Source organism: Oncorhynchus keta, chromosome 24, assembly GCF_023373465.1.
Source record: "Oncorhynchus keta strain PuntledgeMale-10-30-2019 chromosome 24, Oket_V2, whole genome shotgun sequence".
Classification (NCBI taxonomy): domain Eukaryota; kingdom Metazoa; phylum Chordata; class Actinopteri; order Salmoniformes; family Salmonidae; genus Oncorhynchus; species Oncorhynchus keta.
Window position 1 is genome coordinate 31,976,002 of NC_068444.1, and position 23,039 is coordinate 31,999,040.

General features: G+C 39.6%; 1 protein-coding gene across 6 annotated transcripts in view; it reads right to left on the reverse strand.

The window, feature by feature from the left end:
• Positions 1 to 23,039, reverse strand: part of myocd (myocardin) — a 162,954-nt gene that overhangs the window by 129,552 nt on the left and 10,363 nt on the right. For 4 of the 6 annotated variants that reach the window (XM_052478147.1, XM_052478146.1, XM_052478144.1 and 1 more), the window contains exons 1-2: positions 21,514 to 21,741; positions 10,081 to 10,491 (exon numbers count right to left, since the gene is read on the reverse strand). In XM_052478147.1, the coding sequence (XP_052334107.1) occupies positions 10,081 to 10,123 (43 nt within the window). In that variant the 5' untranslated portion in view covers positions 10,124 to 10,491; positions 21,514 to 21,741. Of the gene's footprint in view, positions 1 to 10,080; positions 10,492 to 21,513; positions 21,742 to 23,039 lie in introns of those variants that run through there. The other 2 variants (XM_052478145.1, XM_052478143.1) reach the window with 2 other exon arrangements.

Sequence of the window (23,039 nt, forward strand, 5' to 3'; positions counted from 1 at the left end):
AGAGAGAGATGGAGAGAGAGAGAGAGAGAGAGGACAATTAAATCGATCTTGGTTCAACAACATTTGCTTTTTGCCTGAATCCTTGAGTCGGTCTTGAGATCGCCTGATCTGATCCAAGACAGGGATGATTCAGGTGTGAATGAAGGTTGTCTAGAAGAATGTCTGAAATGACAGTTTGAACATATAAAAGGTATTTTTAAGAGCTGCACCCCAAGACTTGGCATTGAAATCAGCTTCTCCAGTTTTTCGAGGGGATAAATGAAGGATTTTATCATTTTTCTATCAGTTTTCACTCGTAAAAATTACACAACCAGACAACCAACTTATTGTAGAGAACAACTATTGCTTTATAATATCTTTGTTATTACATTATTTCCAAACAGTTGTTTTGATTTGATAGGTACACTGTGAGACTTGTCCTGTGGCCATATGACCCAGTCCATCCCTCTCTCTGTCCTGAGCAGATGGAGCATGTTCACCTTTCCTGGCTGACAGGGGCCTGGACCATGTCGAACTCTCAATTTCCATACCCCCCCCAACTCCCCAACTCCTCTCTCTCTGTTTCTCTTGAAACTTCCACCACTCTCTCTCCCTCATCTACTTTCTCTTCACTCTCTCTCTTTTTGACTCTCCTCACTCTTTGTCTAAATCCATTTATATGAGGTGTTGTCATACCTGCAGATAACAGTATACAAGTGCATATCGATAATGTAAAACGTTTACTGTAAAAATGTGCAGTAACTTACTGACAGAAATTGGCCAGAAAGTTACTCTAATTTATTGTACAGTACAGCTACTGTAATCCATTTTTACTGTAATCAAATGTACAGAATATTAATGGAATTAAACATGCAGCGACATATTACCCAGTGCTCTTTGCAAGTTTACATTTTTATATTACATTTAGCAGGTGCTTTTGTCCTTAACAACTTAGTCTGTGCATTCAACCAAGGTTGATGACAGAAAACACATATCACAGTCATAGCAAGTAAAACTTTTTGTAACCGTTACTTAAAATGTTGTTGTAGTTCAGGTCTTCAAAATATTTGTAATTACAACAAGATTATGATATATGTCTGACGGTCTCTGGATAGTGCCAATACAAGATATTCACGGTAACTCCATGCCAGAGCAATGAAACACAGTGCAATACAGTAAAAGTAACTATAAGCCGTAAGAATTTTATTTCTACAGTATTTTACTGTAATTACAAGGGTTTAGAGCAAGCAGGTATCTGTAGATATTTGAAAATTACAGCATATTAAAAAATAATAGGTGTTTTATATCACTTGCACTTCTAGAGGCCTAAACAAAGGCTTCCAAACACACAATACGCCTCTGATCTGTCCCTATATACAGTTGTCGGACGTTTATATACACATTAGCCAAGTACATTTAAACTCAGTTTTTCACAATTCCTGCCATTTATTCCTCGTCAATATTCCCTATCTTAGGTCAGTTAGGATCACCACCTTATTTTAAGAATGTGAAATGAAAGAATAATAGCAGAGAGAATGATTTATTTCAGCTTTTATTTCTTTCATCACATTCCCAATGGGTCTGTTAGGGCTCTCGTTTGTGGAATGACCGGACCAATGTGCAGCGTGGTAGGCGTACATCGATCTTTTTATTGATGACAACAAAAACAAAATAACAATGACAAAAATAAAAGTGCACAGTTCTGTAAGGTAAAATAAATTCTACAGAAAACAAGATCCCACAAAACCCAAAAGAAAATGACAACGTATATATGATCCGCAATTTGAGACAACGATAGACAGCTGCCTCTGATTGGGAACCATACTCAGCCAAAAACACAAAGAAATATAAAATCTTCCCACCCGAGTCACACCCTAACCTAACCAAACATGGAGAATAATAAGGATCTCTAAGGTCAGGGCGTGACAGGGTAAGAAGTTTACATACACTCAATTAGTATTTGGTAGCATTGCCTTAAAATAGTTTAACTTGGGTCAAACATTTTGGGTAGCATTCCACAAGCTTCACACAATAAGTTGGGTGAATTTTGGCCCATTCCTCCTGACACAGCTGGTGTGACTGAGTCAGGTTTGTAGGCCTCCTTGCTCGCAAACGCTTTTTCAGTTCTGCCCACACATTTTCTATGGGATTGAGGTCAGGGCTTTGTGATGGCCACTCCAATACCTTGACTTTGTTGTCCTTAAGCCATTTTATCACAACTTTGGAAGTATGCTTGGGGTCATTGTCCATTTGGAAGACCCATTTGGAAGACCAAGCTTTAACTTCCTGACTGATGTTGTTGCTTCAATATATCCACATAATTTTCCCTGCCTCATGATGCCATCTCTTTTGTGAAGTGCACCAGTCCCTTCTGCAGCAAAGCACCCCCACAACATGATGCAGCCACCCCCATGCTTCACGGTTGGGATGGAGTTCCCTGGCTTGCAAGCCTCCCCCTTTTTCCTCCAAACATAACGATGGTCATTATGGCCAAACAGTTCTATTTTTGTTTCATCAGACCAGAGGACATTTCTCCAAAAAGTACAATCTTTGTCCCCATGTGCAGTTGCAACCCATAGTCAGGCTTTTTTTATGGCAGTTTTGGAGCAGCGGCTTCTTCCTTGCTGAGCGGCTTTTCAGGTTATGTCAATATAGGACTCGTTTTACTGTGGATATAGATACTTTTGTACCGGTTTCCTCCAGCATCTTCACAAGGTCCTTTGCTGTTGTCCTTTGCTGTTGTTCTGGGAATGATATGCACCAAAGTATGTTCATCTCTAGGAGACAATGCGTCTCCTTCCTGAGTGACGGCTGCATGGTTACATGGTGTTTATACTTGCGTACTATTGTTTGTACAGATGAACGTGGTACCTTCAGGCATTTGGAAATTGCACCCAAGGACAAACAAGACTTGTGGAGGTCTACAAAAAAAAATCTGAGGTCTTGGCTGATTTCTTTTGATTTTGATGTCAAGCAAAGAGGCACTGAGTTTGAAGGTAGGCCTTGAAATACATCCACAGGTACACCTCAATTGACCTCAAGTATGTCAATTAGCCTATCAGAAGCTTCTAAAGCCATTACATAATTTTCTGGAATTGTCCAAGCTGTTTAAAGGCACAGTCAACTTAGTGCATGTAAACTTCTGTCCCACTGAAATAATCTGTCTGTCAACAATTGTTGGAAAAATTACTTGTGTCATGCACAAAGTAGATGTCCTAACTGACTTGCCAAAACTATAGTTTGTTAACAAGAAATTTGTGGAGTGGCTGAAAAATGAGTTTTAATGACTCCAACCTAAGTGTATGTAAACTACTGACTTCAACTGTACAGTACCAGTCAAAAGTTTGGACACACTTACTCATTCAAGGGTTTTTAGTGAAGACATCAAAACTATGAAATAAAACATGTGTAATCCTGTAATAACCAAAAAAGTGTTAAACAAATCAAAATATATTTTATATTTGAGATCCTTTAAAGTAGCCACCCTTTGCCTTGATGACAAATTTGCACACTCTTGGCATTCTCTCAACCAGCTTCATGAGGGTGCAATAAATATAGCCACTTAAAATATGTCAATGAGCCAGCGATTCTTTCTCCTCCCACAATATTTCACCAAAATGCGCCATAATTTACAATATGTTGCAGTAAATACAGTATATAACAAAACAGCAATACAGTACTTTACTGTTAAATTGTATTGAAAATAAAATCTGCAATTGCTAATAGGGAATATTTAATTACATATTACAGCATACCAAATTATATTTTATGTTTTTTCACTTGCACTTTAGACCTTAATAAAGGCGTCTAAACAGACAATGACTACAGGGCAAAACAGATCAAAGAACATGGCTAACCATTCAACCATTAAAGGTCTGATCTGTCAACCAATATAAATGTCATTGTTTGGGAATTACTACCACATATCACTTAAATTGGTACAGCACTCTAACTAACTGATGCAACAAATATAGCTTCTTACAAGATATGCCTCAAAATATGTTAATGAATGAGAAACAACAATACCATGTGCCCAATAGTGTTCAAAAGGTTTTTGGAATGGTACTGTATTCTGAATTACAGTAAATGACTGGTAGCAATTGGCCAGTTTGTTACTGTAGAGCTGGGATCATCAACTAGATTCAGCCGCAGGCCAATTCTTTCTTGAGCGGATGGTTGGGGGTCCGGAACATAATTAAACGTCATTTGTAGATGTCAAATTGACCGCGAGATGCTCAAACAGATATAATATTTGACTAAAACGTAATAATGCTTACATTTGTATACAATCACGTCTCTTAATTATGCGTGGGAATACTTGTTAACAGATTTCCAACATTAAAATCTTTTGGAGCTGGTTTTGTGGGCCAAATTCAGTTGGGGAACCCTGTTGTAGAGTTTCAGAACAAGGTTTGTAGAATTCCTAAAATACAGTATTTTCACGTACTATGCGGGGGTATAGCATTCTCACTAACAGGTGCAACAAATATAGACTATTATAAGGTGCACCTTAAAATAGGTTAATGAGACAGAGACTCTTTCCCCACCCACAACACTTTCCCATAATGCATCATAACATGCTGTAAAACACATTTACGGTATTTTACTGTGCATTCTATGGCAATCTACTGTATTCCGTTTATACAGTATCATACTGTCGATTAATACAGCAAGTTACTGATGAAATTACAAAAACGGCTAACTGTATTATTAAAAAAAAGACAACTGGGAGACTTCAATATATATGAGATCGTTCGATGTGAGACAGCTAAAGATATTGACATTTAAAGACGGAATCTGCACCAGGGGGCAACAGCAGCACTGTCCGCCCCACGGCCGTTGTTATTGTAGTTTTGTTGACAAGCACAGGTGGGGTGCATCACGCATCCAGGTAAAAATGGTTTTGTTATGCTTCTGTTCTATAGCACGTGCAATGAAGCCAGAGGGGGGAAAAAACTGTGTTCGTTGTTTGCAGTAACTTCTTTGTTGTTGTAATAGCGCAAACGGACGCGGCAGTTTCACCATTAAGGATTCCAGCTTTAAGCTGCTGTAATCCATGGAAACCAGTGTTTTTAATTACATAACATGGGGAGCTTTGTTACGAGTTCTTGTAAGGGAGCTAAATTGACTTCTGAGCAGAAAAACTGCTTGCCATAAAACTGCCAAGCATTTGTCAAGCAAGCCTTTATTGATCTCTGTCAAGTAATTACACACTAACGCTGAAGTAAATAGCCAAGACACTAGTATTTCCTCCATGTAAACTGTTAGGAGGTTCAGCGCTGGAAGGAGTAAACATGGGAAGCCCCCCATTCTGACATTGGAAATTCGTTCACATTAACTAGGCCAGTTGTATTGTTTGTTTACATGGGGTTGGGGTGTCCAACAAACAGATGATCCTCTTTCACCACAACTCGTACAGACAGACCAGATAGACTGTTTGTTTACTTTTGTTGAGCGCAAGTCATTGGTGGGGAATGCAGGCTGTTTAGGGCGGGATGCCGTTGATGTTTTCTGTGTGTGGCTGGTACTTAGGCCCCATAGTACTTATGTTCTACACATGTTTGTACTTCCAGGGCCACTGTATGTAAACTCGGTACGAAAACCAATTTAGAAAACATGCAAGGTAAATAAGAAAATCGCAAAATGTTTATGCAAATGTGATCAGTAAACTAATGGTGCTTTGTGTCAACAAATATTGATTGAAAACATCTGTGTGATGTGTGAGCTCACTGCATTCTTACAGAGGGAGAATGTTGCATTACAACACTCGTCCAATCAGTCAGAATCCATAACCTACTGCCAAAGTGGAGAAAAAATAAAACAGATTTATCAGTTAGATTACAACATATGCCAATTCTGTAGTAGTTCATTACAACAAGCATAATAATAAAAAAAAGTAGTTCTAAAATATCTATCAGAGAATGTTAGAGTAGGTTGTGCGGACAGTGTATGTCTTATCTTCACATAAACTAACTATCATATTTACAAGTCCGCTATAAACATGGAGTAATGTTGTTTTTAGAGCATTCTTTGATTAAAATATTTACAGCATATCTGATAGTGGTGATGTTGTCCATTTAACTGGGACCAGATGTTTAGGTACATTCCTCGGCCAATGATTTTAGAACACCCGGGCAGAACACTCACAACTCACACCTACAACTATGAGTGCGTCAGACTGAAGAGAAAACTACGTTCAACAGACAGTGCACATTAATCAACATTTCAGGTTCAACCTCAATGTAAACGTGCCGGAGTTAGCAACAAGGCTCATTTTCATCTGTAGATATCACATCCCTCTACTCAATCTTACATTGTGACATATTTTTAGACAAGAGCTATTTAATCATAACGCCAAGTATGCTTTTAGTCACCAGTTCAAATTGTCTGTTTAATTCTAAGGCATTAGAAAAGGCAAACATTAATTTTTATAAAGGAAACACTGTTTGATCAAAGAGATAAAACCATTTCAAATATTAATTCTTAAGGGGTGCCATAAACATTTAACAGCTTAATAGTACCTTGTTGCTAATGTCAGTTGTTCATAAGTGTAACACACAGGTAACTGGCAAAATAAAGGGAACACCAACATAAAGTGTGTTAGGGTGTTGAGCCACCACGAGCTGCCAGAGCTGCCAGAACCACTTCAATGCACCCTGGCATAGACTCTACAAGTTTCTGGAACTCTATTGGAGGGATGTGGCACCATTCTTCCAAGAGAAATTCCATCATTTGGTGTTTTGTTGATGTTGGTGTCACTCCAGAATCTCACATAAGCGTTCAAGTGAGTTGAGATCTGGTGTCTGACTGACAGACACACACACACACATGCACACGCACGCACACCCTGTAAACGCCCAATGCTCCTTTGACACCCCTCTTTCAACGTCACTGATATCTGTTCTTTTAGCCATGGTAGCCAAAGAAATGGGCAACTGGACATTTTTATCATTTAGGGGAAACTCTTAAACATGACAATAAGCTTGATGGGATGTTTTAATTGCTTAATTAACTCAAGGAACGACACCTGTGTGGAAGCATTTGCTTTCATTATACTTTGTATCCCTCATTTACTAAAATCTGTCTTTTATTTTGGTAGTTACCTGTTGCATTTCCCTTAAACACTTATCTTGTGATTTGAAGAGATATCAAGCATGAGTTTACTGTCCAATAATTGTCTGCAAGAGTAAAGGACAACATTCACCCAAAAGAGGAACTACCAAAACCATTAGCGCTTGGCTGAATGCACTTTCACAACAAGGCCACAATAAGGATGAAATCAAACAAATATTAAGAATCTCAATCTTCATACAGTTGAAGTTAGAAGTTTACATACACCTCAGCCAAATAGATTTAAACTCAGTTTTTCACAATTTAATCCTAACATTTAATTCCAGTAAAAATTCCCTGTTTTAGGTCAGTTAGGATCACCACTTTATTAAGAATGTGAAATGTCAGAATAATAGTAGAGAGAATGATTTTTTTCAGATTTGATTTCTTTCATCACATTCCCAGTGGGTCAGAAGTTTACATACACTCAATTAGTATTTGGTAGCATTGCCTTTAAATTGTTTAACTTGGGTCAAACGTTTTGGGTAGCCTTCCACAAGCTTCCCACAATAAGTTGGGTGAATTTTGGCCCATTCCCCCTGACAGAGCTGGTGTAACTGAGTCAGGTTTGTAGGCCTCCTTGTTCGCACACGCTTTTTCAGTTCTGCCCACATATTTTCTATAGGACTGAGGTTAGGGCTTTGTGATGGCCACTCCAATACTTTGCCTTTGTTGTCCTTAAGCCATTTTGCCACAACTTTGGAAGTATGCTTGGGGTCATTGTCCATTCGGAAGACCCATTTGCCACCAAGCTTTACCTTCCTGACTGATGTCTTGAGATGTTGCTTCAATATATCCACATAATTTTCCTGTCTCATGATGCCATCTATTTTGTGAAGTCCACCAGTCCCTCCTGCAGCAAAGCACCCCCACAACATGATGCGGCCACCCCCGTGCTTCACGGTTGGGATGGTGTTCCCCGGCTTGCAAGCCTCCCCTTTTCCTCCAAACATAACGATGGTCATTATGACAAAACAGTTCTATTTTTCTTTCATTAGACCAGAGGACATTTCTCCAAAGAGTACAATCTTTGTCCCCATGTGCAGTTGCAAACTGTAGTCTGGCTGTTTTATGGATGTTTTGTGGATTCTTCCTTGCTATTCGGTCTTTCATGTTATGTCGATATAGGACTTGTTTTACTGTGGATATAGATACTTTTGTACCTGTTTCCTCCAGCATCTTCATAAGGTCTTTTGCTGTTGTTCTGGGATTAATTTGCACTTTTCGCACCAAAGTAGGAGACAGAACGCGTCTCCTTCCTGAGAGGCATGACGGCTTCATGGTCCCCTGGTGCTTATACTTGTGTACTATTGTCTGTGCAGATTAATGTGGTACCATCCGGCTTTTGGAAATTGCTTCCAAGGGTGAACCAGACTTGTGGAGGTCTACAATTTTTTTATGAGGTCTTGGCTGATTTCTTTTGATTTTCCCATGATGTCAAGCAAAGAGACACTGAGTTTGAAGGCAGGCCTTGAAATACATCCACAGGTACACCTCCAATTGACTCAGATGATGTCAATTAGCCTATCAGAAGCGTCTAAAGCATGACGTAATTTTCAGGAATTGTCCAAGCTGTTTAAAGGCACAGTCAACTTAGTGCATGTAAACTTCTGACCCACTGGAATTGTGATACAATGAATTATAAGTGAAATAATCTGTCTGTCAACAATTGTTGGAAAAATTACTTGTGTCATGCACAAAGTAGATGTCATAACTGACTTGCCAAAACTATAGTGTGTTAACAAGAAATTTGTGGAGTGGTTGAAAAATTAGTTTTAATGTACTGTGTATGTACTGTACACTTCCGACATCAACTGTATGTGCTTTACAAAACCAGGTGCATGATCTACTGTAGATGGCCCCATATATCTGGCTTTATGGCCCCTCTCCCTTTCCTGTCTTTTTCTAGGTCTTGATGATCAGTGGCTAGATCTCGATAAGGCCAATAAAGCTGTATTTATTGCCACAGTTTCTTTATCAGGTTTTACTCCAGAGACCTTATCAGTGTTTGCCACTTTGTAGTTTAGTGGACGATTTTTACTGATGCTGAACATGACCTTATCAGCATTGGTGTCAAACAGCTTCGGTGAAACGTGACATCACATTGACATGAATGGCAGAATAATTCTAAATCAAGAGCCGACTAGGTCAATGTGCCATTGAGCAAGGCACTTAACCCTCATTATTCATGTAAGTCGCTCTGAATAACAGCATCTACTAAATGACTATCATGTAATCATGTAAATACAGCTAAAGTCATTATGAAGCTAAATATCATGTCATCATGTCACATCTGACATTAGATCATATGTGCCGTGACTGCTTGGGATTACTATAGTTCAGCCAGAGGTGGTTGATCAACTATCTAAGAAAAAAGTACACATAGACAAAGAGACTCACGGCACAAGTAGAAGCCTTTGATGTCTTCGAAAAACCAGTAGCAAATATTTAGTGCAGGTATCAATGTGTAGGTCAAGAAACCTGGAATTAACCAAGGGAAGGGTAAAATACTCTTAAGCATCTCAGTCCGAATGTGGATTACTTCTCATGAACTCAATCCCTTTAAGCCTTGTCACAAACCCGCCAAAGTCTTAACCAGATTCAGCTGCAACAATCCATAATGACAACTTAAACCATGTTGCGCACAGTAGCAGAATAAACGTATTAAAGTTTGTAAAGGTGTTGCTGAACTTGGCAGGAGCCTATATCTCCACTTCGGGGGCTTTTGAAGCTTATTTCCAATGTTTTATCCCCCCTATCAAAATACCACCTTTTCAATGAATGTCAATGTCCATATTAGGTACTAAACGTCTGCTGTAAATACTTTAATATTAAAAATGTTTATATGAAAAGTGTTAATTACATACCAAATAACTTTGCTGAACTTGCCTAGAGAATTATGAAAGACAAATACAGACACTAGACAATCTTCTTTGGTGTGTATTACTGGAAATAAACAGATCATAACCCTAAAACATAATTAAGACATACCTGTAACGTTGCAGCAGTGTCTCGCTCTACCCGGGGTCTCCATCGGAGGACAGCAGGGGCAGGCTCACTGTGTATGGGTATCTTACCGCCAGACCAGAGTCTGGCTTCAATAGTGTCTTTGATGCTTATTCCTCACTCTCTTTCTCAGATGATTGCAGTCTGTTATTTGTAAAGATATTTGAAGTTGAATTGAGTTTGAAAGCCAAAGGGCTGGTTCAGGCTGTAGTCTTCTGGTCGCTCTCTCTGTTTTAGCAAAGACTCCTGGAGTGCAGGGGCTCCATTCATGGGGAAGTCTCCCTCTGCCTGAGGTGTCCAGTGAGGTTTGTTCTGGACCGGAGCAATGGCAGTCTCATTCACAACTCCTTAGTACAAGAGAGACTTGCACACTTCAGTTGACCTCAGAGGTGGTTGCTGCGAGAAGGAGAGTATAAATATTTGAAGCTCTTTGAAACAGACAGTGAATTGTTTCATTGTATCAGTTCCTGTCTTGATCTACACTCAGTAATACAATTTAGCTGTTTTCTATGGCCACGGTACTGTCCTGCTACTGTGAATGTGCATAACATAGGCTAAGTGAACAAGTATACTAAGCAATTTACGTATTACTCTGGATAAGGGGAATACTCCTATGAGAGTTTATATCATGCAAATAAAAACACAAATATTCAACTGCACCCAGCCAACCTGACTAAAGTACTCCTATTTCTTAGGTGACAATATACCTAAGTTCCCTTTGCTAAATGTTCTAGAGAAAGAGCAGTTTTATCATGTTGTAAATGTGCTGTATGTACTGCAGGTCCAGTATGTGCGCGTGAGATAGTGAATCAAATTGACAGTACCTCACACTATACAGATTAAAACTAAGCACAGATCACCAGTCAAAAACAGATGTTTTACATCTGGCCCTGCTTCTGCATAACTGAAATACACACTTCTGTGTTAATCATAGTATTTAACCAATGATTACACCATGATTACACATCATATGACAAACATGATCACGGGAAAATGTATAGCTTAATCAATCGCCTTAACTTTGAAATCATAATTGGATACATGTGTCAATTATGTCTAAGATCTAATTGACCCGCACATTACACAAAATTGCTAGATTTTGATGTATGCTATGTTGTGTTAAACAAGTTGTGAACTAAGATATTCTATATATAATATTTGTATCATTCTACTAATTGAAGAATTATTAGTATTTTCATCTTGATGGGCAGACGTTATTTCTATGCTCCCCATGATATAACCTATTGCTAGCGAGTTCGCCACCCACAGTTGTGTGCATTGGATGGAGAGTCAAGAGGAGGAAACATCAACACTTGAGGGTATTAAATTAATGAGTGTCAAAGATCTAATCGACACGTACATTACACAAAATTGCTAGTATGTGATGTACGCTACGTAGTGTTAAACAAGTTGTGAACTAAAATATTATATATATTTGATCATATTTGTATATATTGACCCTAAGCATGATGGGATGTTTTAATTGCTTAATTAACTCAGGAATGACACCTGTGTGGAAGCACCTGCTTTCAATATCAAATCTAATTGTATTTGTCATGTGAATACAACAGGTGTAGGAGCTTACAGTGAAATGCTTACTTACAAGCCCTTAACCAACAATGCAGTTTTAAGAAAATACCCCAAAAAGTAAGAGATAAAAATTAACAAATAATTAAAAAGCAGCAGTAAAATAACAATAGCGAGGCTATATACAGGGGGTACCGGTACAGAGTCAATGTGCGGGGGCACCGGTGTCAATGTAATATGTCCATGTAGGTAGAGTTATTAAAGTGACTATGCATAGATAATAACAGAGAGTAGCAGCAGCGTAAATGGGGCGCAGTGCAAATAGTCTGGGTAGCCATTTGATTAGGTGTTCAGGAGTCTTATGGTTTGGGGGTAGAAGCTGTTTAGAAGCCTCTTGGCCCTCCGGTACCGCTTGCCATGCGGTAGCAGAGGGAACAGTTTATGACAAGGGTGACTGGAGTCCTTGACATGTAATATACTTTGTATCCCTCATTTACTCAAGTCTTTTCTTTATTTTGGCAGTTACCTGTAGCATTTCCTTAAAACACTTATCTTATTATTTGAAAGAGATATCAAGCCTGAGTTTACTGTCCAATAATTGCCTTCAAGAGTAAAGGACAACATTCACCCAAAAGAGGAACTACCAAAACCATTAGCGCTTGGCTGAACACACTTTCACAATGAGACCTCTAAAGTGATCGTAATCACACAAATATTAAGAATCTCAATCTTCATATGTGCTTTATAAAACCAGCTGCATGATCTACTGTAGATGGCTCCATCTACATGTATCTGGCTTTATGGCCTCCCTTTTCTGTGTTTTTCTGACAATATACTTACGTTCCCTTTAAATGTGCTACATGTTCTAGAGAAAGAACAGTTCTATCATGTTTTAAATGTGCTGTATGTACTGCAGGTCCAGTATGTGCGCGTGAGATAGTGAATCAAATTGACAGTACCTCACGCGATACAGATTAAAACTAAGCACAGATCACCAGTCAAAAACAGATGTTTTACATTTGGCCCTGCTCCTGCATAACTGAAATACACACTTCTGTGTTAATCATAGTATTTAACCAACAATTACAACGTGATTACACGTCATATGACAAACATGATCACAGAAAAAATGGAATTAAAATGAATGAGAGTGTCTCTGACAGGCCATAGACAGACAGTTATCAGAGGTTGATAAAAACGGGCCGGTGCTTCTTTTATTGGAGGCATGGTAACCAGAGGGAAAACAGGCTTCCTCGGGAAAATAGCAACTTTTTGACTGACCAATAGTAACAGCCAAAGCCCTGCCTAGTGACTATGGTCACTTAAATGGATAAATGTAACTGTTATCTACCAGGTAAGTTAGGCCTGTTGACAAATGAGTACATAGATGGGATGTAGAGTGAACATGCAAGGTGTGTTACTACTCATAGCAGGTCACTGTGTGCACAACTTTGCCTGCCAGTCACATTGCTGTTAAAACACACTTCTGTGCATTGTTCAGATCTTAGCTCATCCTCCACTAACAGAGACCTCCTGCAGGTTTGAATAAAATAGACTGCTACTGTCAGAGTCATTCTGGCAGGGTGGTTCTTGTTTAATAGTTTCTACCCAATAGTCAGCTATGTCTCCAATATGATGATAAACTGTGTGTGACAAGAAAGAGCCCTATGAAACATTAGTGAAGCACTCAGCCTAAGCCCCGAAGACTGAAATGGCATTCACTCCATTTAAATGATCTGTCTGCTAATAAAACTTCTGTGATGTGACTTCTCCTCCGTCCAAAGCTGCTTTTATCTGGGCCAGAGATAGGGAACATTGAAGTTAACAAAGCCATCTCCCGCTCCCAAATATATCCAATATAAAAACGACTCCAGGCCCTAATGGCTTACAGTACCTCTCAGTGATATTCAGCCTAAATCAAGCCTCTCTATGGCCTCTGCTGGATTTCAGAGGGGGAAACGTGAAGCGCAACAATATTGTTACTTCAACTGAGAGGAATTTGTGGGCACTAAATCAAAAACACAAACCCCAGGAGGGGGATTGGGCCACTGGAGACTGTCGAAATCAGACAGAGCAACAAACAAACATGCACACAACACACAAACACCAACCTCTCCACTACAGCTCGGTTGTTACCAGCTGTCATCCGCGAAAGACAGAACCACCACTTGCCAGAGACCCGCCTCAATCTTTACACCCTGCTTTCTGTTTACATACAGAAGCCATGGACCATGACATTATCTGAAACACAACACATTGTCATGTCCGCTCATTTCCTCAATGTACCACAGGGCCTCTTCAGTTATCACCCTGGCCAATGCTCCTCTGGACCATTTCCCCCTTTCCTCATCGTCAATGGCAACTCCTGTCAAGTTACAGTAATGTGCATGAGCTGCTGTTGAATGGGACTGAATGGACTGAGTGTGTCCAAAAAGCAAGTTACTCTGACAGTTATTTTGTGATCAGGGCCCATTGTTGTTATAGACTGAAACATGTTTTGATACATAACAGCCCCATATCAAGGAATCATTGTCACAAGCTCCAACTAGTCAGCTTTTTAAGGCCTACTTCGACAGCCAAGCGTCTCTTCATTGACAACATGTAATCCCAAAACTGGATCTGTATTTGATTACAGAACAATACCCAGAAGGCAGTTTGAACCAGGACACTTTGGAAGCAAAAACAAACAAAAACTGTGTCATTGTTCTAAATCGTGTTTTGCCCATAATAGTAAGTCAACTAATTCTTAAGCTATGAAAATATCTGAATGCGCAGCGTTAGTTCATATTGCATGGTGCAATCACTTTATTAATAGGCAAAAGCAGTTTGTTTGGATATCATATCCCCATGATAATTGAATCCAAATGTTTTGAAAGGAAAGTTTATCCAGGACATGACTGTTAGCTATATTACAGATTAATTGATTTGGTCTATTCAGAGTCAATAAACAGGGGATAAAGGGGGGTGTTGGAAATGCCTATAAACACTGACCTTGGTCTCTGTGAACCTACAGAGACAAGATATCCTATATATTTCTGACATCACATTGCTTTTGTGGATCATGAGTCAACAAAAGAAAAATGCATTATGTTCTCTATGGCTACAGAACTAGTAATTATTTCCCAAATAGGCATCTTCTGCGTGTGTGTGTGTGTGTGTGTGTGTGTGTGTGTGTGTGTGTGTGTGTGTGTGTGTGTGTGTGTGTGTGTGTGTGTGTGTGTGTGTGTGTGTGTGTGTGTGTGTGTGTGTGTGTGTGTGGTTCTTCTATCCTTGTGGGGACCTAAAATCCCCAAAAGTTCCCCACAAGGATAGTAGAACTAGGAAAATTCTCCCTCGTGGGGACATTTCCCACATCCCCATAAGGACAAAGGCTATTTTAAGCTTAAGGGTTAGTTTTAGGGTTAGGGTTACAATTAGTGTTCGGGTAAGGGATTAGTGGTTAAGGTTAGGAGTTAGCTTTAGGGTTTGGGTTAGGATTATAGGTTAACGTTTAGGAAAAATAGGATTTTGAATGGAAATGAATTAGATCCGCATGAGGATAGTGTATGTGTCCGCGTGTGTGTACATTTGTAATTATCGTTAACATCTAACATATACAATTCACACACTGACAGACGAATAGATTACACATACTAGGCCTACATAACACAAATGCACAGTACGACACACAAACATGTATACAATTATACATAAACATACCTATACCATATACAGACTATAAAGTAGGCTTGTGCAAACAAATATACAGACAAAACAAACATCTAGACCTCTCAGTGTCCACTAGCTTCTAGCTCTGTCCTGGTCTGCATGTGGGGAATCATGCAGCTGCTTTCGATTATCAGTAACCGGATTCACTTGTTTTAATTTAACTCACTACTGTAGCCTTGTTCCATAACACACATCAGAAACATGATTATCCACCAGCTTTATGTCCAATTTCCTTTCCAGTAAGGGCCTAAAGGGGAGAGATGAAAGCCTTCACACCCATTTGCCTACTTTAATAACTCACTACTATAAACCATGCAAACCACACGCACTGCCATCTCATCTCTTTGCATACTGTATATGAAGAGACGTGACTTCAGTCCTCTGTTCGTATCATTTCCATGTGTTTGATGCCATTGCATTAGCTCCATTCCAGACATTATTATGAGCCATCCTCCCCTCAGCAGACTACTGTTGTAACCTGACCTGGTTATTTCACCGTCAACTCAGCTAACAATCCAATGTACTCTTTCATATCATCTGTTCTCCATGGATACTTTCAAATGCATTTTCTACCATAATATTATTACCTCACACTACAACAACACAGGTCAGGCCCTAGGGGAGAATTGAGCCAAAGGGTTAGTTGGGCCACTTTCTGTTTCTAGGAAACCATACACAAAATGAATCACGTGACCAAATAAAATAAGTCCTGGAGTCTGTGAAGGAAGAAACAACATGGAAAAAGCAAGTTAGGTGCCCAAAAATTATTTTCACAAAGTAAAATTAATTTATTGTGTTATTGATTAAAACACACGGTTTTGCAATGAAGGTCTAGTTTCCGTACTCCTCTAAGTTCATTAAATTCTACACAACACCTAGGAGGCTCTTGGTTCTCACCCCCTTCCATAGACTTACATAGTAATTATGACCACTTCCGGAGGATGTCCTCCAACCTATCAGAGCTCTTGCTGTCACGATCGCCGTCCTCGTGGAAATAACCGGACCAAGGTGCAGCGTCGTGAGCGTACATATTTCTTTATTATAAATGTTGCCAACAAAACAAGAAACAACAAAAACGAACGTGAAGCTTACTAGGGCTATACAGGCCACTAACAAAGACAACTACTCACAAAATACAAAAGGAAAAAAAGCTGCCTAAGTATGATTCCCAATCAGAGACAACGATAGACAGAAGTCCCTGATTGAGAACAATACCCGGCCAAAACATAGAAACACAGAACAGAGTTTCCCACCCGAGTCACACCCTGACCAACCAAACATAGAGAATAAAAAGATCTCTACGGTCAGGGCGTGACATTTGCAGCATGAACTGACATGTTGTCCACCCAATCAAAGGATGACAGAATGAATCTAGTGCATAAAGCATACACTACAGATAGCTAGCACTGCAGTGCATACAATGTGGTTAGAAGTTTACTCAAAGAGAGAGAGAGAGAGACAATAGTTTAACAGTTTTGAACAAATTCATTTCTTTAAAAATGAAGGAGCAGATAGAGGGATTTTGTTGTATTTTTTTCACTTTCACTTACTTAGCTAGCAAATGCAGCTAGCTAGTTTAGCCTACTCAAACACCCGGTTCAAACAGAGAGGGATGCTATGTTAGCTAGCTGGCTTTGGCTATCCAACACTGGTACTCTTCCAAGCCAAGGTAGGCTTTTGTTTTAATTAACTTACTGTTGACTTTGAAGTTAATATGGTGACAACAATGTAGGCTGTGTGCAGCAGTTAGCGTTCATGATATGAAGGTTTGGAATGGAAAAGTTTTTTCGTCTGGTCGGAGAAAGCTGATATCTTGTGCACAAGGAAGGGAAAAGGTGAAAGGGGGGCATAGATGCGAGAAGGAATACAATGATCAGAGGGATCATGCTGTTTGTATGTGGCAGCTATGAATGTGAACTGTGTTTGCATGTGATCAGGGGTGTATTCATTCTGCCAATTCAGTAGAAAAACATTTCTTAAATGGAAGCAAACAGAACGAAACGGGGATAAACAAACCTGGATTTGTCTAATAGAAACTCTTGTTTGCAACTGTTGGACTAATGATTACACCCTAGATCAGCTAGATTAAGGAAAGAGTGTGCAAGGCAGTATTAAATGTGTCAATGCCCGTCAACAAAAAAGTGCACTTAAGTTGTAAGCTTTCCTCATGATGGGTATAGAGAAAATGAAAGTAGCATGTACTAGCCTAAACCTATTGATGTTACATTGAGGTGGGTGAATTGAATATGAATGACAGTCATCCAATATGCTGTAATAGAAATAAAGCCATGCCCATAAAAAATGATAAATCTCACTCATCTTAAATGGCATCGACCATCACTGTTTTATATATCAGTTGGAGTCTTCAATATGAGGTCCTAAACCTAGCATGAAAGTGTGCAGCTGTGTGGACTAATATAGTCCAAATGTTTGCTAAGGGTAAGTTGAGCCAATGGCAACCATACCAATTATATTTGATATTTTGACCGTTTTATGCATAATATAGTATTTTTGCAATGTATGTCATGCATATGAACTCAAGAGAGGGCTGGGCGATATGGTCAAAATATCAGTATTTTATGTTTCGAATAATAAAAGTTGTACATCTGCTTTATGAGTAAGTAATGTGTGACCCTAGTGGCAACACATACATTCTAAGTGGTTTCAATGGGTTTTTCTCCATTCTGATTGTTCTATACTGTTCAATTCAACATCAACCTAAAATAATTTCCTGCATTTCCATCAATGTCTTCATTTCCTGCACTCATTTGAGATCATTTCCACACTGCCACAATATGGGCAAAAAAACTAGGACTTTTTTTAAATCAAATGTTGCAATTGTGATTTGATTTGCGATTTAGATCAAAACACTTGGGTGAGATTGTTGGAATCATGGAAATAGAATGTGTATTCTAATTCTATAGTGGACACTTTGTTGTTTGACAAGACAATGAATGTAAATGCCAGGGAGGAGTTATTGTGACAGGGTAGGAACGAAGTGTTTCCTAGGGGACCTATAATCTTAGGCTACATTAAATGTTTCTTCATGTAGCCAACATATTCATGTATCACCTATTCCTCTTTGATTTAGAAGATACTGTTGCACTAACAACGTGCTGATTTAGGCCTACACCAGCACTGGTATCAGGCTGTTTTAGCTAGCTATGCTTGCTCTAACACAGTACATTTATTAGCTAGCTTGCTAGCCACCTAAATAGTGATTAGCATTAGCGGCTAATGCGATGTAGCTAAAACTTGATAAGAAAACACAAACCAGCTGTTTGCAATGTAAGAAAATAACTAATAGTGCAGTTATACACCACTTGTGGACTTATATGAAGAAGCAAAGTGGAAACATCGTTGTCATCGACATTGTTGCATGTGCTGAATTGAGCAAGCAGACTGAAAGCATTGTCTAGTGGTCAAGCAACAACAAATGTCGTTTGTGTTTTCCTATCCCTCCATTGGTGTGGGGGCTGTGCTTTGGCAAAGTGGGTGGGGTTATATCCTTCCTGTTTGGCCCTGTCCGGGGGTGTCCTCGGATGGGGCCACAGTGTCTCCTGACCCCTCCTGTCTCAGCCTCCAGTATTTATGCTGCAGTAGTTTGTGTCGGGGGGCTAGGGTCAGTTTGTTATATCTGGAGTACTTCTCCTGTCCTATTCGGTGTCCTGTGTGAATCTAAGTGTGCGTTCTCTAATTCTCTCCTTCTCTCTTTCTTTCTCTCTCTCGGAGGACCTGAGCCCTAGGACCATGCCCCAGGACTACCTGACATGATGACTCCTTGCGGTCCCCAGTCCACCTGGCCATGCTGCTGCTCCAGTTTCAACTGTTCTGCCTTACTATTATTCGACCATGCTGGTCATTTATGAACATTTGAACATCTTGGCCATGTTCTGTTATAATCTCCACCCGGCATAGCCAGAAGAGGACTGGGTACCCCACATATGCTCTCTCTAATTCTCTCTTTCTTTCTTTCTCTCTCTCGGAGGACCTGAGCCCTAGGACCGTGCCCCAGGACTACCTGACATGATGACTCCTTGCTTTCCCCAGTCCACCTGACTGTGCTGCTGCTCCAGTTTCAACTGTTCTGCCTTATTATTATTTGACCATGCTGGTCATTTATGAACATTTGAACATCTTGGTCATGTTCTGTTATAATCTCCACCCGGCACAGCCGAAAGAGGACTGGCCACCCCACATAGCCTGGCTCCTCTCTAGGTTTCTTCCTAGGTTTTGGCCTTTCTAGGGAGTTTTTCCTAGCCACCGTGCTTTTACACCTGCATTGCTTGCTGTTTGAGGTTTTAGGCTGGGTTTCTGTACAGCACTTTGAGATATCAGTTGATGTACGAAGGGCTATATAAATACATTTGATTTGATTTGAAATGTGCTCCTTGAGTGACAGGTGGCAGGGCTAGATCTATGTGGGAAGCGGCGTGGAGCGAGAGAGAACGGAGAGGGATGGCTCAAGTACTGGTGTAAACTTAAAAAATGGACATTACACACAGAATATCACAACTAACAAACCAAACATTCAAATACTGTTATAGAAGGTAAAGTAATAACCCCAAAACGGTGCACCAATACCGGTATATAGTAAAATATGGTATCCCACTCAGCCCTAACTCAAGATAGTGCAATTTTATTGTTACAGGGCAGACATCATCATGCCCCGTGTATAAAAAACAAAACAAGCAGGGGTCTAGGCCCCTTTGAGGTTCTTCCAGCCAAGGAAGTGAGAGAAGGGAAGAAGTCCATTTGAGCAGAAGCAAGGGATGAACAAATTGACTGAATGACACTGAAGAGGTACATTAACAAAAAAGAAAATGAACATGTACCTGTGTGAAAGAGAGGCTATGATAGAGTAGCAGAGGCACGCAAGGTCTTTTCTGATGACAAGGAGTCGGAGCTTGATAAACATATCAGAAATCTAACAGAACAGTTTACAGAACAGTAGCCTCAAATGCAGAGAACTTGCCTATGAATTGGCACATCGAAACAACATCCCTGTCCCAAACAACTGGTCAAGAAATGGAAGGGTAATTTTTTATTTTATTTTACTAGGCAAGTCAGTTAAGAACAAATTCTTATTTTCAATGACGGCCTAGGAACAGTAGGAACAGTGGGTTAACTGCCCGTTCAGGGGCAGAACGACAGATTTGTACCTTGTCAGCTCAGGGATTTGAACTTGCAACCTTCTGGTTACTAGTCCAACGCTCTAACCACTAGGCTACACCACTCCAGAGTTCTCCATTAAGTGTTTAATTGGGTTGAGATCTGGTGACTGACTCTCTCTCTCTCACACACACACACACACACACACACACACACACACTTTGAACCCCCTACGCTCTTATGAGTCCCCTCTTTCAAAGTCACTGAGATCTCTTCTTCTAGCCATGGTAGCAAAAATAATGCACAACTGGGCATTTGTATACATGACCCTAAGCATGATGGGATGTTAAATGCCTAATTAACTCAGAAACCACACCTGTGTGGAAGCACCTGCTTTCTATATATGTTATATCCCTCAATTACTCAAGTGTTTCCGTTATTTTGGCAGTTACTTGTCCAGCATACCACACGCCCATTCCATGAATTAAACTTTGACCTACCAGCACCATCACAGAACACCGTCAACCACCCAAGGTGGCTCAATTTACACTGTCCCTTAACTCAAATTACCATGTAAATGGTGCTTAGAGACCACTTTTTTTGGACAACGTTTTCAAAACTGTCATGTTTACATGACTTCTGATTATTTCCAGGGATACACACCATCCTGAAATATATGTAGAAAGAAGAAAGAATACCATATTTCCCTTAACCTAATGATGATGAAAGTAAAACAAAAAAGAGTAAGTGTCATCATACCCCACTCTCCCCACTCTATGGGTCAGACACACTAACAGAAAAATCGAATAGTCCTGCGCTTATGATTTGATGTATTTCTAAATTGATGCGTGACGTCAGAATTGCGCACGCTTTTACTGTCATATGTAATATTCTAAAAGTGAAATAAAACGTTACACTAATAACCGAAATCCTAACCTGAGATCCCATTTCACTGATAATTTACTCCCAAAACACTGCTCATCACGCGCACAGATAGACGTTTGTTTCATTACGCATTCCATTGAATATTTATTATATAGCAGTAACTTTTGTATAAAAACAAAGAAATACCTGTGGGAACCTGATGGTAAGGGGGTACCTCTTTGTTGCATTCTAGTGGAGCTGTCGGGAGTGAAGCGACTAAGCGAGACTGCCATTTGCACTTAATTCAAAAGTCCATGAAGATGTTTCGAAGCAGTTCAACGGAGTGCTATTCTGACTCCTTGGGACGTCCCTACCCTAGAACCTTAACCCTTACCCTAAACATAACCTTAACCCTTACCTAACCGTAACCATAACCTTAACAATTTTAAATGTCAACTTCAATGGGAGGTATGGACGTCCCAAGGATCCCAAATAGCACGGACAGTTCAACTAAGCGGCGCTCGACGCTCACGGAAACAGCTGTGCCAAATGTCCGAGTCACTCAATCTTCAGACAGCGTTGAAAATAGGTTTGTGGCGGTAGCCAGCAGGGCAATCGTGAGAAATAGAGACGTCATTACTCTGTTTGGTATGTAGGCTTGGGGAGTGACGTCTTCTCTTTTAACATTAGGATGACCAATATGTGATGGAATGCAAAGAAGAAAGTGATGTGATTTGAGAATTAGAAATACCAATGTGAAATCAAACCAATTACTTAAATAGATGTGCTACATACAGTATGCATCACTTAAATATTTTTGTCAAGACATTGCATGTGAGGTAGGCATAGGGTCTATAATGTATTTTTATTCCATTTGAAATACATTTTAATACGTGACATATATTTCTAGATGTATTTGTAATACATAGATTTGTATGGAAATATATTATTTGGCCAGTTCTTTACATTTCACTTTTTCTTTGGTATGGGCCAAGTCAAAAATAAAGAATAAACGTCCATAATGACATGAAAAGGTATAGACTTATACATAGGCCTATTTAGTAAGGCTACATTACATATGATAAACATCACCAAATCAATATCTGGCTGAATCATTATTTAGGCATAAATAACACTTAAACTACAACATGTCCTACCCCCTGAAATGAGCTAATTAGCTTTACCTACAACCCATTATAAACCTTGTGCTCCTCAATTTACCTCTGTGTTTGCCTCTCAAACTCGGTCATGTTTAGACCAGATACAGATTTTGTCAAATTAACTTCAGAAGTAGAAAATGTTTGCAGTTTAGCTAACCCTAACCATTTTCCTAACCTAATAATCTTTACCTGCTACATTAAATGATCCTAATATGCTGCATAGGTTAAGTTCTCCTAACCTGCTATGAAAAGTCAAATCTGGCAAAAGCTGTATTTCTTCTAGCCAAAACCCTCAAACTCTGACCAGGAGTTATTTACATTTCTTTAGCTTAACCTTGGCGTTTCTATTGTAGGCCTATAACATAATCGCATTTTACCCCAGACATTGACTCGGTACTGGTACCCCCTGTCTATAGCCTCGTTATTATTATTTATGACATGTTTTACATTAGTTTATTTTAATATTTTCATAACTCTATTTCTTGAACTGCATTGTTGGGCTTGTAAGTAAGCAATCAACCAATCAAATGTACTTATAAAGCCTCTTACATCAGCTGATGTCACAAAGTCCTG